Source organism: Anopheles darlingi, chromosome 3, assembly GCF_943734745.1.
Source record: "Anopheles darlingi chromosome 3, idAnoDarlMG_H_01, whole genome shotgun sequence".
Lineage (NCBI taxonomy): Eukaryota > Metazoa > Arthropoda > Insecta > Diptera > Culicidae > Anopheles > Anopheles darlingi.
In genome coordinates this window covers 33,097,844-33,114,799 of record NC_064875.1, presented here as the reverse complement: position 1 = coordinate 33,114,799, position 16,956 = coordinate 33,097,844, and the positions used below count along the sequence as shown (strand labels likewise).

The 16,956-nt window shown below is 48.4% G+C and overlaps 1 protein-coding gene across 3 annotated transcripts in view; it reads left to right on the top strand.

Moving 5' to 3' along the window:
• Positions 1-12,452, top strand: part of LOC125956176 (uncharacterized) — a 60,409-nt gene extending 47,957 nt beyond the window's left edge. For all 3 annotated transcript variants that reach the window (XM_049687792.1, XM_049687794.1, XM_049687793.1), the window contains exon 5: positions 11,508-12,452. In XM_049687792.1, coding sequence (XP_049543749.1) covers positions 11,731-12,438 — 708 coding nt within the window. In that variant the 5' untranslated portion in view covers positions 11,508-11,730 and the 3' untranslated portion in view covers positions 12,439-12,452. The remainder of the gene's footprint in view (positions 1-11,507) is intronic.
• The last annotated feature ends 4,504 nt before the right edge of the window (positions 12,453-16,956 follow it).

The following is a 16,956-nucleotide window of genomic DNA, read 5'->3' as shown; positions in this document are numbered from 1 at the left end:
TACCAAATGTGTAATAAAGCGAAATCTTGATTACCGTCTGGTTTCGGCGGTTAGAACTTTCGATCCGGAATCGTAGCTGGTTACTGCCAGGCTCCCACATGAGCCCTAACGTGGAGACAGTGTCCGTGGCCTCCCACTCGACTGCGCCGACTGTATGGCCAAGTCCTCCTGTGGAACTCCCGCCAGCACCTCCGGAACGTTTGAAGCCCATTTCTTGAGGGTGAACCCTGCCGCGTGTAGCATCGATGTGATGTCGTTCCGTAGCTCGATTGCGTCGGCGACCCCCCCCCCCCCCCCCCCCCTCTGTTCCCGTCATCAGATCATCCACGTAAAAATCAGTCATCACCGGTGTGGTTCCACGCGGGTACGACTCATTGTGATTCAAGGCGATTTGTTTCAATTTCCTTGTGGCCATAAATGGAGCTGAAGCGGTTTGTAGCTCGTAGGTGCTGATGGGTTCTGACGGGTCCTTCCGGTACCGAATCCGAAGAAGTCGTCGATCGTTGGCTTCATGTAGGACTTGCCGATACATCTCAACATCGGCCACGAGTGCTACCGGTCGCGACCAAAAACGTAGCATAATGGAATAGAGGTCCTGTTGAATTACCGGTCCAACTAGGAGCACATCATTCAACGGAAATCCTGACGTCGTCTTGCACGACGCGTCGAAGACAACCCGAACATTTGTAGTCGTGCTTGACTCCTTTCTCCATGATTGACTTTTCCGTTGGCCAACATGTAGAGCGCCGCACGCTGTTCTGATGTGAGGCCTCTATTATGGATATTCTTCCATACCTTTGCCCAGTTGAGTTACTTGTATCTCTTTTGAACCGAAAGGCGTTTCGATTAACCATTGTCTGTCCTTGCCTAAGGATCGTTTGCGGCCGGAGTGAAGTTCCCAGTACGAATCGCCACCAAATGATGATATCAATGGTGCCGGAAACGTTGAACGATGGATCGGCCAGTGGGACTTTTGGTAGGCGCCACCCCGACACGTCGATTGGGGTGGTAGGAACGGAACGTCTGCAGCGGGTGCTTCCAGTATCAGGAATTCCATAAGAAAGATGAGTACGACTGAATCATGGATCGGATCGTCGCTACGACCGCAGTCTTCACTCGCTGAGAGGCCCTCCCAATGCCTGCTACCGCAATATCTACCTGGTGTCTCAGTGTGATCAGCCGTCGAGCCAGTGTTGATGACATGAAGTTTGTCATCGAACCTGAGTCGAGCAGCGTTTGTCCATGATTGATTTACTACGATAACCATAGTACGATAACAACTTCCGCGCGAAAAACACGGTCGACGACCCGACGCCACTTGCACCAAACTACCGAAAGTGCGTAACCGATTAAACTCTTGATAGCAGAGTCCCAGATCCACGAACTCGCGAGAACCCTTGGTTGCAGGGTTTTTCCCGATCGGTTTCCGTATCCGGTTCGAAGGACCAAAATGTTAATAATTGATGAATGCGGTGATCGAGAACAGATCGCGGGTTTGAATAAGCAAGTCGTCTCCGCGGCGGTTAGAATTTGTTTTGTCGTTTATTGCCTGTCACCGTTATCCTTTTTGTTCCAATTCGTCCATTTTACATTCCGTTTACAATAATATATCCAAAACTTAATTTAAAACCCACCACCCATTTGAAAATTCCCAACAAGGTCTATAACAATCTTACCACCTGGATGGTACGCCGTAATTAATATGTAGGAGTTTGTTTTTCAGTAAAAATTCTAACTCCTATTAATTCTATAACTGTTAAGCTTGGGGCACTTTCTAACTTGTGATTAATGCCCTTCCTTATCAATAATAGTACTCCTCCTTTTGCTTGCGTTATTCTATGTAATCTATATATTACATACTGTGGGATCGAAAACGTTTGTTCCGGTTTTAGAAATGTGTCGGTAAACGCCATACAGTCTTTTCAACCCTAAGTGTTGCAAATGTGCAACTTTATTCAAAACTTTTCAAATTCAATCTTCCTCAAATCGCACAAATCTCCGAAGGTAACGATTAGTTTTTTCTTCGCGCGTTTCTTCTGTACTACTCGTTTCTTCTCTACTCGCTGCAATCCTTCTGCCGGCGGATGATCGTGCGGCCGTTGCCCGTTCGCGGACTTTGACCCCCTGGGTGAACATTCGATCCAGGTGTGCTTAGTTCACCGAACACAGCCCGGACCGAGTGTCACTTCATCCGCCGGCAGCGCCCTCTATTTGTGATTGCTGGCGTCACTTATTTGTGACAGCCATTGTGCCATACCGTATCGAATGCTTTTTCCAGATCCAACAAGACTAGCCCAGTTGCTAGTTTTTTGTTGCGCTGAGCTTTGATTTTTTTAATGAGCCTAATCGCTTGGTGAGAGGTTGCTAGGCCTTCTTGGAAGCCGAATTGATACTCCGGGATGATATTTTGGTTTCTAATGTGCCTTTTAATGCAAGCCGCTAAAACTTTCTCGAAAATTTTACCGATATTATTTAGAAGACTGATAGGACGGTAGTTTTTGGGATCACTTGGCGTTGTCTGAGGCTTATGGATTTGAAATAACCTTTGCTCTTTTCCATTCCACAGGGAAGTACGCTAGTTTTATGAAGCTATTGAAAATGAATGTTAGATATACGAGAGCTTTTGGAGGAAGTTGTTTAAGGGTACGGGCATTTAACCCGTCCGGACCGGTAGATAGTTTGTTTTTAAGATTTGAAATTAAATTTTTAATGACAACGGGACGAATCAGATCGCCTGGTGTGAAAGATGGGGAGGGGTTTGCGAAAAGGAAATCCTTGACCGTGCGATCTACAGCAGGCTTTAGTGGACTATCTGAGGAGTGAGTGATTTGATTGGCTGCTTGGAAATGAGCTTTTAACGCTTTGCATTTATCTTTACCGGTGGTTAGGGATATACTATCCACTATCAAAGGGGGAATGTTACTATTTCCTCCCCTAATGATTTTGGCGAATCTCCAAAGGCGCCTCTTATCACCTGGACTGTTCATTGACTGTAGATTTTTCACCCATGCATTATTCCTTAGTTTGCCTATTACGGCTTTGATATCATTGTTTAGCTGTGTTACTAGGATTTTGAGAGTCTTGTTGAATCTGGTTCTTTGCCAAAGCCTACGTACGGAATTTCTATGTTTTATCAACTCCTCGACCTCTTCGGGCAAAATTAGATTGTATTGATCCGTGGGCGAGCTGGGAATGCTGCGATCGTGGGCGCACTTAATAGTGTCGGAGAGTGTCTTGACCATATCATCAATTTGTATTGTACTGATGACGTGCGAAAGGTTTAAACAAGATAGGTCCATGTTGCTATTGACTAAATCCCTGAACAGGTTCCAATCTGCACGTCTATAGTCTGGGATGCATATACTATTTCGACACACCTTTTCTAATTTGACTTTAAAAATCACAGGCAGGTGGTCAGACGAGAATTGGTTAATAGCAAGTAGCTCTGAGAGTTTTTGCGGGATGTTTGTACAAACAAAATCTAGGATTGATGGAGAGCGATTTGTGTCCGATGGAATATATGTAGGGTCCGTGGGATGATTGATTGTAAAGCTTCCTCTTTGTGCTTCATCAAAGAGGGCTATACCCATCCGAATTGCCTTTTGGCATTTCCACATTTTATGACGAGCATTGAAATCGCCACAGTTAATAAACATACTACCGTTACTACAAAGTTTGCGGATGTCCTCTTTGAATCCCATGCAGTCTGTGTTAGCCCCGGGATTATAGCAAGCAAAGACTTCAATACGACCGACGCACGTCTCTATAGATATTCCAATGGCCTCGATACACTTTAAGTTTCGCGATCTAACTTCCTGGTGCTTTACATGCTTACCTATTACTACAGCTACCCCGCCTTTTATCCTATCTAGCCTATCAAGTCTATAAATATTATATTTTGGATGAGATAATCTCATGTTTGGTTTAAGGAAGGTTTCGTTTATCGTGGCAACAATTCGATTTTTAACTAAAAATTGGAAAAATTCCTCTTTCTTATCGAGAATGCCGTCTGCATTCCATGTAAGGCATCTAAGATTTGTTGGTTTATACATTATTAAAGCAGTATTTTGCTGTTATCTTTATCACCAAGGTGATGAGATCTTTCTTAGAACTGACTGCTCTCATGCCGGCGAAAACATCTTCGATGATCTGCCCTATTTCTTGGTCGTTGAACATATCACACTGCGGAGGAACTCTCCTGTGATCTTTGAATAGATTTGCAAAGTCCGGTTGCATCGGTCTTTGCGTTTGCTCTGGAAACTGGTGTTGGTGTAGTGCAGGGAATCGCTGGCTATTATAGGTGAAGGGCTTTGGCCGCGGTTGTGCTGGAGTCTTTGGTGTAGGTCGAGCCTTGCAGCCGGAATAATTGGCCGTGTGGTGTTCTCCGCAGTTCGCGCATTTTAACTTATTGGGAGAGAGCTTCTTGTCCGGATTTAGTGATGCCTGTGTAAGTGGGCATTCCTGGGATTTGTGAGTGTCAGCGCACTTTACACACACCGATTGCCGGTAGCAATTTGCGCTGCCATGCCCGTATTTTTGGCAGTTACGGCACTGCATTGGATTTTTCTTTGAGTTGTAATATTCAAAGTAAACCCGGTGGTGGTTTACTGCGCGCACATTACGCAGTTCGGCTAGGCTAATTGTACCTGCTGAGAAGTGTAGCAGGTACATTGCCTGCTCCTCGTACTTTTTGTTACGGATATTCATTGTTTTAATGGCCGATGGTACGATATTCTTTTCGCGTAGCGCTTCTTCGATGTCTTTTGGCTCCATCTCAGGCAGCCCAAATAGGACAATTTTGGTGGTTCGGTCTTCTGGCAGTTGATGTGTGTAGAACGCCACATTGCTTTCTCTGAATTTGCCACGAAGGGCCCTGTAGTCGGCTACGTTGACCACCGATACGATGATGCCTTTTCTGGTGTTATTTGTGGTGTAGTTAACTACCCCCGCTTGCACTATGACTTTGTGTAAAGCGGCGACTGTCGTACCTGTCACCACAAACGGCGGGATGTGCGACGATTTTGCCGTCGCTTCGGCCCGATTGGCCGTTCGGGAACTAGGCACACCGGCCGTTGCAGGTGCGGGGCTGATGACCTCCATCGATTCCTCGTCACTAAGGAGATCGAATGGGTTTTGTGATGTGATGTCTCCACTGGCTTTTGTATCACTTTTCACGAGTCGCTGGTACTCGTCTAACGGGATTGTTACGCCTCGTCCTCTGCGAGGCTTTGGTTTGCTGCGAGCCCCCATACTTGGAGGACGAGCGTTTCGTTTGCTATCACTTTTGGTAATATTCGTCGCTTGTTAGATCGGGATCCGAACTCGACCTATCTCCACGGAGGCTGGACGACGACTCGTCCGGCGTGGGGACAAGATTGTTTCGTTTCGATGGAAACGCGTGGATAAAATTTGTTCGTAGCGGTGGGGAGCACCTGGATGAAAATGTTTCACTGCGATGGTGGATAAAATTTTTACTACGATGGCGGACACGCGGCTAAAGTTTTTTTTACCGCGATGGCGTATAGATTTTTTCTCCGCGATGGTGGATGCGCGTCGGATTTTTTCACTGCGCGATGGTGGCCGACACGTAGGGAATTTTTGAGACGCGTGTTCAGATCACGTCGGGATGTCACCACTTTGGTCCGCCGGCCGGTGGAAGCAGGAACAGAAAAAGGGTCGACTCCGGCGCTTTCGGCGCCTTTTATAGGGGGAAGCCACGCCACTGACAGGACCACTGAGCGCGCGCCGTGCGCTCAGTTCAGGGTCGTAGCTCCAGTGTTGTAGTTTGTGGGGTTCGGCGCGAACCCCACAATGGTATATGAATGTGCAAGGCACGACGGCAATAGCTTAAATTATTATAACGGGTTCGTTCTTGACTTTCCTCGTTGAATGATGTGAATCTCTTTTACTGCTTGGCGACGTAGCGTACAATGTAGAATGTTGTTTGGTATCATGATTTGTGGGGAAAAAAAGCGTAAAAACCCACGACAAAAAGTAATAATAATAATATTAATATTAATAACAATACTTTAACTTACATGACTAAATTCTTACATCTAGAAACAAGCGAAAATGGTTTGACTGTAAACATTCTACATTGAGCTTGGTAATGGATGTATTTCCCTAATCATACGGATTGGACTATTCTGACATTTTTTATAGAAACTGTCTGCAATTTTAACCAAATGAGAATCTAGATATTCTATGTTTGTCCTGTTGTGCAATTCCGTTGTTCTAAACCAGGGAGGAACGTTAATTATGATTTTTAATAGTTTGTTCTGGAAGATTTGCAGTTTCTTTAAATGACTGTGGTAGTGAGGGGAAATCTCTTGGTTTGTGCGAGTAGCTACCGTATCGCTCGAAACGTGGCTTGTCCCACTTAGCGGCGGGCTTTGGTCTCATCGGGCACTGAATCGACCCGGCACTGTGGTTGCCGCTGCAGTTTGCCACATCTTGGATGTTATCGTCGGCCAGAATTTCGAACCGGTTGCTAGTGCCCGCCTTCAATGCTGTTATTCCAGCAGGGCTGATTAAGACCTGAGCCAAACTCGTACTCTCCTTCCTCGGCTTTGCTACTCTGCCTTTCCCCATCGTGGGGATCGATGAATAGAGACGTCCCTTTTTTAGATTTACACGTTGATTTCCTCTATTCGCACTGGAGAAGAAACACGTCTGTCTCCCGTGGCTTCCGATTTGAGACTGACAGCCAATTGTTGCTGTAGTTTAGTCAGTTCTTCGACTTTACTCATTTTGGGTACTTTTCGTATCGTTACGTGGGCTACCCGGTACAGCTTCGTCGCTGCTTTCTATCTACACTATCTTCGCGTGTTGCGGGCTCATCATCGCCCACACAATCCAGTCTGTATCCTCAACTCGCACACTTTACTTCACTTCTTCTTTCGCCTTTTCTTAACCGTGGCTTTACACTCAGCTGCAGATTCAATCCTGTCTACAGATTGTAAAGAATTTGTTGCTAATTGCAACCTAGGAGTCAGAGAAAATCTGTTAGCTTTTGAGCGGGGGTCCGCTTTTATTCTTGAGAGCGCGCTACAAATTTAGTCTCTTTTCGCAGAAAGAATTCTTACTCGATTCACTCGCTAGGCGCATCGCGCGCCTTTTTTTATCTTCTTCTGGCGTAACGTATCTTCTCCCGTAACGTAACGCTTCTCGCGTAACTCCTACGCTTGCCAATCTTGACAGTCCACCTCCCAGTGAGGTAGTTATACTCCACGATCTCCTTGCGTAGGAGCTACTGTATGTTACGCCTGCTATCAGGTTTGTTTACTAAGTTCTCTTTTACCTGTCAACGCAACCCGCGTGCGCACGCGGTGTTGCTTAACTGTCCTGCGCTTCTTTTTAAGCGGTACATCTACATCTACGCGGTTTTTACCTTTGCACTCCGTATTTGTCCATCCCCATCCCTTTTCACTTCGATCACGCGTCCTTTTGGCCACTCGGCGCGCGGTAATGTGTGGTCGATTATAATTACAATATCTTCTACCGCAAGTGGTTCGACCGGGTCGAACGCAGAACAGACGTAAATGCCACCAATTTCATCAGTGGTTGGTCCGTTGTAGCGGCGATGATCGAGGCCCTCAATGCGTCTGTGGATTCGCAGCTCAACGTTCTCCTCGATTTGTCTAACTGACTACCTGTGGCGGTCGCTGCCACGCGCATCGTGCACCGTGTGAGAGGTGGGGGCATCGAGGAATCGATTTCCCGGCTAGCTTCGTTATCACTGCTGATCGTGCTGCTCCCTCCAGCGCGTCGGCCAGTCGGATGAGATTCTCCGCATTGGAGAAGCCGCACACTTCTGTCCCTTCGCGGAACCTCGCGCTGAAGAGCGGCCAATCCTCCGGCTTGCCGTCGAATTTAGGCAGCTTTTTTTGCCATATGTGCCTGGCCGCTACTTGACGTGGTTCAAGCTGCTCGGCTTTGGCCGTTTGATGGTTGTTGTGCGCCCAGTCGCGCGTCGTTTGCAGCTTCGCGTCGGCCATTTTCCCTTTCCGATGGTTGCTTACACGGGAGCTGCTGCTTGCTCGACTTAACGTATCTTCGCCGTCGAGTAGCTCCATGCGGCGTAGAAGGTACTCGCGATCTGCCCGTGCAGCGCTCTCCCTCTCTGTGGCGACATCGAGCTGACGCTGCTTCTCCAGTATAGCAAGCTGCGCGCGCCGCTTTGATGAGCTTGACGACGCCAGAGAGAGCGCGGTCGATGGCGATACGGCCGCTGCTATCTGTGCCTTGCTCTCTCCACTCCTTCTCCGTTCCGAGAGGACACCGTTCTTTTTATGGCACTTGTAGTCGGCACTGATAGCGTGGCCTTCGCTTCTTCTTTCTTTGGAGGCCACTTCGCACTTATCTAAAGAGACTGCTTTACGTCCGCCATCGTTCCGCGTAGTTACGAAAGCACCGATTCACGTATCGATAGGCATTGTTCGTTATCGTGTAGCAGCTCACAACACCGTGATTTAGATGTGATATTCGCGTTTCAGCGATAGCGTTTAAGGATGTTAACTGTTGGTGGTGGCGCGTCCTTTCACGGGCGCCGGAACGGAGTAGTCGCGCCTTGTTTGAGTTCTCTGGTTTATTTCTGCCGAGCTTAAACGCTAGTCGCGCACTGACTCGTACTATCGCCGCTGAGGCTTGCATTAGTCCCAGATCGGTGCGAGTTACCTACGTTCGTGCCCGAGCGTTATCTTAGGTAACTCGCCGATCTGTTGTGGGTCGTCGGTAGTGAATGTACCAATACTTTCTTAACAGATGTTTTGTTTCCCTGTTTTCTACTGCTTGCAGCACATTGGCGAAGTCGGTGAAAATGACCGTTGGTTCATTTCCACCTTTTTCGGCTGCAAGCAGTATTCTTATTGCTTCTGCTGTGAAAATCGAAATGTTGTCGTCGAGTCTGATGCTGTTATTTATGCTTTTAGAGTGGATACCGCTTCCGGATGCTGGCGGATCTACTGATAGGGACGAAACAACGTAGGAACACTTCGGCACTCGAGCACTTCCGAGCACTTGTTCTCTGTACATGGGGGTTCGTCCAGTGTTGAGGACCACCAGCTCCAGGAGCCGGACTAAAGGCGCCAGTTGCTCGCCCCGGACATCTTTATTGGTGCATCCACTGCAACTAGTTAAGCCTATAAAGAGTTCAAACATCACAGCTAGACGATCAGGCAGCCGATTCAATTCATACCTTACAACTAGTTAATCCTATAAACAGTTCAAAGATCACAGCTACACGATCACGCAGCTATCTCAATCCGTACCTTACAGCTAGCTAAACCTATCTGCTACAGTTCAAACCTTAAACCTAGCTTATCCTTTTACTTCTGGCGGACGTTTTCTTTACTGGGTTTTTGTTTCTGAGATTTGAATGTGTAAGTATGAAAATAAGAAACTTTTCTATGTCTTGCATAGAAAACGTAACGTCACCAAAAGATATTACTTGGAATAATAAGTATTTAACATTTATGAACTCCCGGAATCGATGCTTTCTCACCCCCTGACGATATTGGCCCGCCCACGAGCATGTGGTCAAGAAGGCCCGATCGAAAATTTGGTCCACTACCCGAAGAGCCATCGTCCTTCCTTTTTGTGAATAACGTCCCTTACCAAATCCTGACGTTATCACCTGCACCATATTGACCAAATTGTTCGGATTGCTACGATATTTCTCGAGCTGCTGCAATTTTTCAATGCTGTTAACTGGCACCAAATCCGATCCATTCGGTGTGATGTTAGCTGCTGCTGTGAGTGCCGGCTTTAGCAACCGCATTTCATTTAAAACCAATTTGTGGTTCCTTTCTGTACTCTCCTCCAGTTGCTTCCAGAACATGTTGGCCAGTATCTGTGAGGTTGTCCAGTTTTGTTGCAGTACTTCTCCGGAATTGTCCTGTGTGGTCATTGGCTTCGCACTACTCGACGAACATCTGAATTTGCCGAGTCCGTTGTCCCGTTACTGCCAGGGTCCTCGCGATGATGTGATTGACAGCTCGCCGGTTCCTCGCTTGTCACGCCTCAATCCCGATGCAACATCACGGGTGCTTCCCGCTGCAGTTACTGATGGAGCACGGAGGGGCCCGACACACTCCGGAGATGAGCAACTCAACGCGACTGGCAGATCTGACACACCTGCTTGTCCTCCTCGTGGCGATGCAGCCATGACTGCGTAGGGCGGATCGATGGTGTCGGGACATTTCCCTTTACCGCATGCTCTTGCTCTGGTCGCCTCTCTTGCTGGTGGGCTCGCTCACTGTAAGCCTATGCTTGCCACGGTGAACAGGCGGCGTGTCTCAGGTCTGTTCTCTTTTCTGCCCATCTCAGCTTCACGTTCGAAGGGAGCTTGCTGGTCAGTTGGTGCAGCAGCGTGAGGTTATACTTATACTCATGTAAGTCGCACGCCTTGACCGTTGCACAGAGGTTACGTACGCTAGCGGCGAAGTCCATGAGGGACTCTCCGTCATCCGCGTGTACCAGCGGAAAGGCCCCAATTCTCTGCATCATCATGTGGATGATGACCTCCGGCTGCCCGAAGCTCGTCTGCAGCGTCACTACTAGGCGGTTGACGTTACTCGGGTGCATCAGAAGAACCCGCACGGTATTCCGCACTTTTCCTCGCACACTGCACTGCAGCCGGATGATATTCTCCTCCTTAGTGAAACCCCAAGTTCGCGTTGTGTGCTGGTACATGGACAGGAACATCGGCCACTCCTAGGCCGGCCCCTTAAAGGTCGATAGAACCTTGGGTACCGCCTTGCGCGCCCTGACCTGCGCGTCCGTGAGCTCCAGGTTATCGACGGCCAGGGAGGCAGGAACAGGGAGTTCCACCCAGTCTGCTGGTGCATCCTGGGGAACCCTCCTTCACACACGGTCGAGGTCATTGGCAGCACTCCACCAGATAGGGGAAGCTCTTCTCGCCCAGTAGCTGTCACCGTCCTTCTCGTCGCATTCTTGCCGGATGTTGCTCTCTCTCGAGCCTCCTTCACCCAGCCCGTGGTTCGGCTCGATATGCTGAATCCCAGACTGTGCTCACTTCTATCACCGTGTTCCTTCCGCTCGTCCTCAGCGGCGAGTAGCGCGTACTTGCGCTCGAGGTACGCCTCGAAGATCGTTCTTTCCTCCTCCAGCTTTTCCAACTCACGACGCCCGCGAGAAGAGTACCTGGATGACGCGACACTGGCATTCCTCGTCCTGCACCTTTCAGGATCCTTTTCGAGGCTGTTCCCTGGCTCCGTCTCCCCTTCCTTAGGGGCCAAATCCTTCGGAGCCTCCGGCTCCACTTCCCGCTTAAAAGCAGCCTTTCGTCCTCTTCCCGCAGCTGGCTCTACCTGCCTGCGGGTCGGCGCCTTTGCTGCCATCTTGACTGTAAATGCTCACTTACACTGTCGGCAAGCACTGCCGAAAATATTTCTGCTTCCCGGCAGACGCACCGAAGCACCAATAATATTTCACCAACAAAATTCCAAAACAGCTGTGTCTTCTTCGTTGTTTCGGTTTCATTTCAGGAACCGCTGTACGCTGGTTTAATTCGTGTGTTGTAAAAGTCGCAAGAATATCTTGTTCTACATGACTTGCCGTGGATATTTTATACCCAAGAGTGCAGCCGTGTGTATTCTAGGAGGTTATTGTTAAGAGACTAGACTTCGTGTCTAACTGATCATTCAATACTGATTGTGTGTGTGTCGCTGCACCGTGCCTGCCTGTCTGCCTGGGTGTGCTCTGCCAGCCATGTCGTCGTTCAACCGGCCCGTCTACACGATCGCCTCCATCCGGCAGGAGCTCGCGGACAATACCCTACAAGTCAAAGCCATCATACAGGAAACGTTAGCGTTCCGCGGTTCGTTGGAGGAGCTGAATGTGCTGAATGAGGCGGGGCGGGAGAAGCTGGGCAACTTGCGGAGGGGTATCGAGCGCCTAGGTATAATGGCACAGGATCTAGGCGATGAAGCGCTATACAATGAGGTGGAAGGCCAGCGGAAGCATTATGCCGACACACTGCAGCAGTTCCGGAAAGCAAACATTAGCACGATGCTCGAGATCGAGAAGGCGAACAAGAAGGAGCTGTTCCAGGTGAGCCCGAATGCGAGCGAGATGCGGCAGCGCTCGGGCAAAGGCCACCGCGCCACGATGCTGATACGTTCCGCCACGCAGCGGCTGCAGCAAGAGAACGTCACGGAGCGGATGCTTTCGATTACGCAGCAGCTGCACGACACCACGCAACGGTCGGCCGCCAACCTGGAATCTCTCATGAACAGCAGTTTCGTAGTGAAATCGACACAAAACGAGCTCCACAACACGTCCGGCTCGATAAGCAATTCCAAGATGCTGCTGGAGAAGTACGCCCGAAGGGACGCAACCGATTTCGCGATCACCGTTTTCGGCGTGATGTTCTTCTTCGCCACCGTTATGTTCGTGCTCTGGCGTCGGTTGTTCTGATGGACCACAGGCAATCACATTCTTGTTAAGCTCGGAGCTTAATTATAAGAATCATATTATGCATTAAAAAACAAAATATTGAGTGTTGAGGAGTGTGATTTCTCAGTCATGCTTTAGTAGGATAATTCAAAGAATTTTTTTTATTCAAATCCGTTATTCAAACATTTGTACGTTATCACATTTCCAACCACACTGCCATTTTTCGCGCTTCTCCTTTCTGGCGCAATCCGTCGGCGCTGGTCGTCGACATCCCCTGGTGTTTAGACCTCCTAGTAGACCACAAGCAAATAAACCACTGCATTTACCTCCGCTAGGGGGCTAGGCTCATTGGTGTCGTAGCTGTCGCCGCTGGTGAACCTGGCTCGTTGCCATCGATAACACTTCCCCCCGTACTTCTGCCACCGGTGACAGCCTTAACTACGTTTGATCGATCGACTTAATTCTTAATTTATTGGTCGACGGTTGTTACTCGGCCGGTAACGCGCTCCGATGAGGCTGTCCGCGAAGGAACGACAGCCTGGCCACGCACCGAGTAACGGGAGGATCTATTATTGGCAGCCGACTCTTAGTTGCCCCTCTCTTTCGGGGGCCTATCGAGCGTGCCAGGGCTTCCGTTCGGGAAATACGGGAACTGTTCGGATCGTTGGCTAGGCTCTAGTTCCTCCTCTCGTTCGGGAGGCTATAAGCTTCGCAAGGATTAGTCAGAGAGCGCGTTCTTTCTTCAAATCCTACTTTATTAATCGTTCCTGCCCCCTTTTATACTCGGCCGGACGATATCCTTTCTCTCCCCGGGAACACACTTCCCATAACGCAGTCACTATAATGTTATCTCTTATCCGATTATTATCTCGTTATTATCTTATCACTCGCCTGGAGGTAGGCCACCGCGTAACAACGGTAGTGTTAACTCTCACTATATCTATCGCCGATCCCTACTCGTCACCCTTTGGGCATACTTGTTTCCGCACCACTACACGACCTTAAGGCGTCTCTCAATCTCCTCGCTCAAAGTCTCCCTCCAAATAATCAAATTAAATCAGGTACAATCACCCAACCTTCAATTCGATCCTGTTTGGATCCTTCGACCCTGCACCTGTAGCTTCAGTTGACAGTGGTGTAGGCACCCACTATCTGCAGACAGCACTCCCTCCCTTTTCATCGCTGTCCACTGCCTCGTCAACTGCCTCGTCAACTGCAACTGCCGCATGGTGTATCACTCTCAACACTCAACCTAACCACAGTCTAATTCTCTTCTTTCAACTCCTTTCCAACTTGTCTTCCTGTTTCAAACTGTCTGGTGAGTCGGCTCCCCATTTGGCTTTGTTGTAATCCCTGTCTCTTTTAGCTTTTCGCTGGTTCCCGCGCGAACATCTAACACTGCAAGTCGCGTAACTGACCTATCATACACTCGGTTGCCTATCCTGACCGCGACGCTCCGCGTTTTCCCGTTCCCCTCCCAACGCTTCGGTGCATGACCCTGTGGATATCGATGTTCGGATAACGTTTCCACTTTTTTATATTTGATCGGGTGACACAGAGAGTTGGGTTTTTTAGCGTTTATTTCCGTGCAGCGTCTACTTCGCGTTGGTAGCGCTACGGAGCTTTTTGGTACACGTCTAGCTGCTTCGAAGAACACGATAGAACAACCTAGAAACGTCAGACGCGTTCTGACGTGTCAAGGGGCTCGAACCGGCTTGACTTTAAAATCTGTTTGGATTTGGTGAAGCCGCCACAACCCTTATACAATATTCCTCCTTCTATCATGAAATCATCCACAATTTTTCCTTCCTCGATTTCCTTGATAATCGTGCACATCTGTTCATCGTTGCTTTGTGCTTCCCTCACCCTAACACCTAAATCATTGGTTATTCGCCTTATCGAAGGACGGGCTAGCGCATCGATATGACGCATTCTATCCGCCGAACGATGCTCAATTTCGTATTCAAACTCGGCCAAGCTGACTAGCCATCTTGCCGTTCGCGGATTGATATCCTTCTTTTCTAATGATTGCTTGAACTTATTGACTTCGCGATAGTCGACACAAGCTCGCCGCGATCCATCATCCTTGGGAACCACAACAATCGGGCTAGCGAACTTGCTTCGTGACGGACGAATGATGCCGTTGTCCATCCACTCATTTATCTGTCGCTTCACAACATCCCTTCTTGGCACTGCATTAATCTTGGCAGCCTTCTTGGCACTGCATTAATCGGACTATGGTCTGTCAATTCGATCTTCACTTATGTTGTTTGTGCTTACGGGTTTGTTTTAAAAAAAGGAATTTATTAAAACTACTATATGTTTACAGAGATGTTCACTGTTTGAGCGGTGGCGAAGAACTGAGCTGAGCTGAGTTGGTCCCTGACTCTATTTATACTTTCCCTAACCTTGACGTCATCGTCCTATCCGATGATCTAATTCTTATCCGTGGGAATTCGGAAATTCAGCATGATCGGGTTACGTCTGCGATGCTTCCGTCACTCGATCATAAGTGTGGCTGGTTTCGCGTCACCCAGGATGATTCATCGGACGCGAATCTGGTGCATCGCGTCTAGGCTGGATTCGTCTGAAGATCGTCGGATGCAAAACTGCTGTGTGGCGTCTAGACGGTCTTCTTGGTCGTTGTTGGTGGCGATCGTTGGAACTGCTACCGTGAAGCGACTATGTCCGTGACTTCGATTCGTCTGAAGATCGTCGGATGCGAAACTGCTGTGTAGCGTCTAGACGATCTTCTTGGTCGTTGTTGGTGGTGATCGTTAAAGCTGCTGCCGTGAAGCGACTATGTCCGTAACTGTATGTTTTGTTACGAAGACTTGGGAATGAGGCGTCGAGATTTTGTTAACGTTATCGATCTGCTTACCTCAAGGTTCAACGAAGAAAGAGGCCGATTCCCCGCTAACGCGGTGAGATAAGCCTTATCGTATGGTGAGTGCCAAGCCACCCACGCTCTCAGCACTCACCTGGGCCCTTTTCAGCCTGCGCATATCCGGATCAACCGTGTGCCCGAAAATGACACCTGACGGTTGATCCTTGCCCAGGAGACCACCGCGACTACAAGGTCGTCACCAGGGTTGTAGTTGCGGTGGGGCCCACCTATTCGTGCAGTACGCGTTCGTTCTGCACCACTATGTAATCTATATGTTACGTACTTAACTGCTGTAATCTATATGTTACGTATAAAAAGTGTGACCGGTCCGGTCGACGGTCGGGCAGCAAAGAGGATGTCCACGATCGCCCGAACATCCTCGGGCGAACATCCCGCGTTCTCCCAGCACCCGCTCCTGCCGCATCTCCTTTAATCGAGCGATCGATCAAAGCGAGCGGCCCATGCAGCTCCCGGTACTGGGGCTCACGCACACAACACATACTGTGGGATCGAAAACGTTTGTTCCGGTTTAAGAAATGTGTCGGTAAACGCCATACAGTCTATGTTTTCAAAACCCTAAGAAATAGGATAGTTTCTGATTTTTTAAAATTTAGAATGCCGTTTCCATTCCAGCATGCAATACTTTTATGTTTTTCAGAAGTCATTACGGTAAACAAAAAGGGCTACCAATTTCAAACACAACCATTTTTGGTCCTGTTCGGAGGTACATTTTTTTAAATTTATAAAAGATTCCTTAATAGTTTCTGCAAATTCTGCAGGGTTAAACAGATTTTCTTCTTGTGAAGGTTTATTCGTTCTTCTTGTGAGGGTCCCAACAAGGTGTTCGCAACGCAACGACCGCTCGATCGGACTGCAGGAACTCGGTCGGCAGATGCACAAACTCTGCAAGCTGTGGCATATTGAGAGACATTCCCAATGTCTTGGGGGGCATTGTCCCTCGCAGATACTGATCAATCGCCTTCAATGCCCAGAAGTGCTCGGCTGCACGCAACAGACGATTCTGCTCCGACTCATCCTCAGTGTAGCGCTAGTTAACTTTTCGGGTTGTAGGTGGGATTTAAACGTTCTAGCATAGAGTGAATAATCGAAGACAAACAGGTTCCTTGACAGTCAAAACGTGAAGTGGCGATTTATTTCTCTAGAATAGTTTTTATAAGTGTTTAGGATGATTGGAAAGGTAGTGAAATGGAATGGAACGGAGAGGGAGGATACATAGAATCTCTATGTATTTCTCACAGATAAACGATATCGGGTAAGGACGATGTCGGTTGCCGAGGACACTGCCTGTAGGTGTACATAATGACGGGAATCCCGTGTTGCTTGGCTTACCCTCCGACAGGATAAGCGCAAACAATTGGCGCAGCTGCGATGGCATCTGGAACGACACGGCTTCTTGAAGTGTTCGCTCCCACTCAGATTCGTCGTTAAGCAACCCAGCCAATGTGGCAGCCTGTCGGTAGGTGGCACACACAACATCACGTAGTAGTAGTATTAGTTTATTTCATTAATGCGAGAAGAGCTGAGTTGGTTTCAGCAATTTCTGCATATATATTTTTACAATGATGTTGCGATAGTTAATGTTACTTTACTTGACTTAAAATTAAGGGTTCAGGACAGTCCTTTTCCACTTA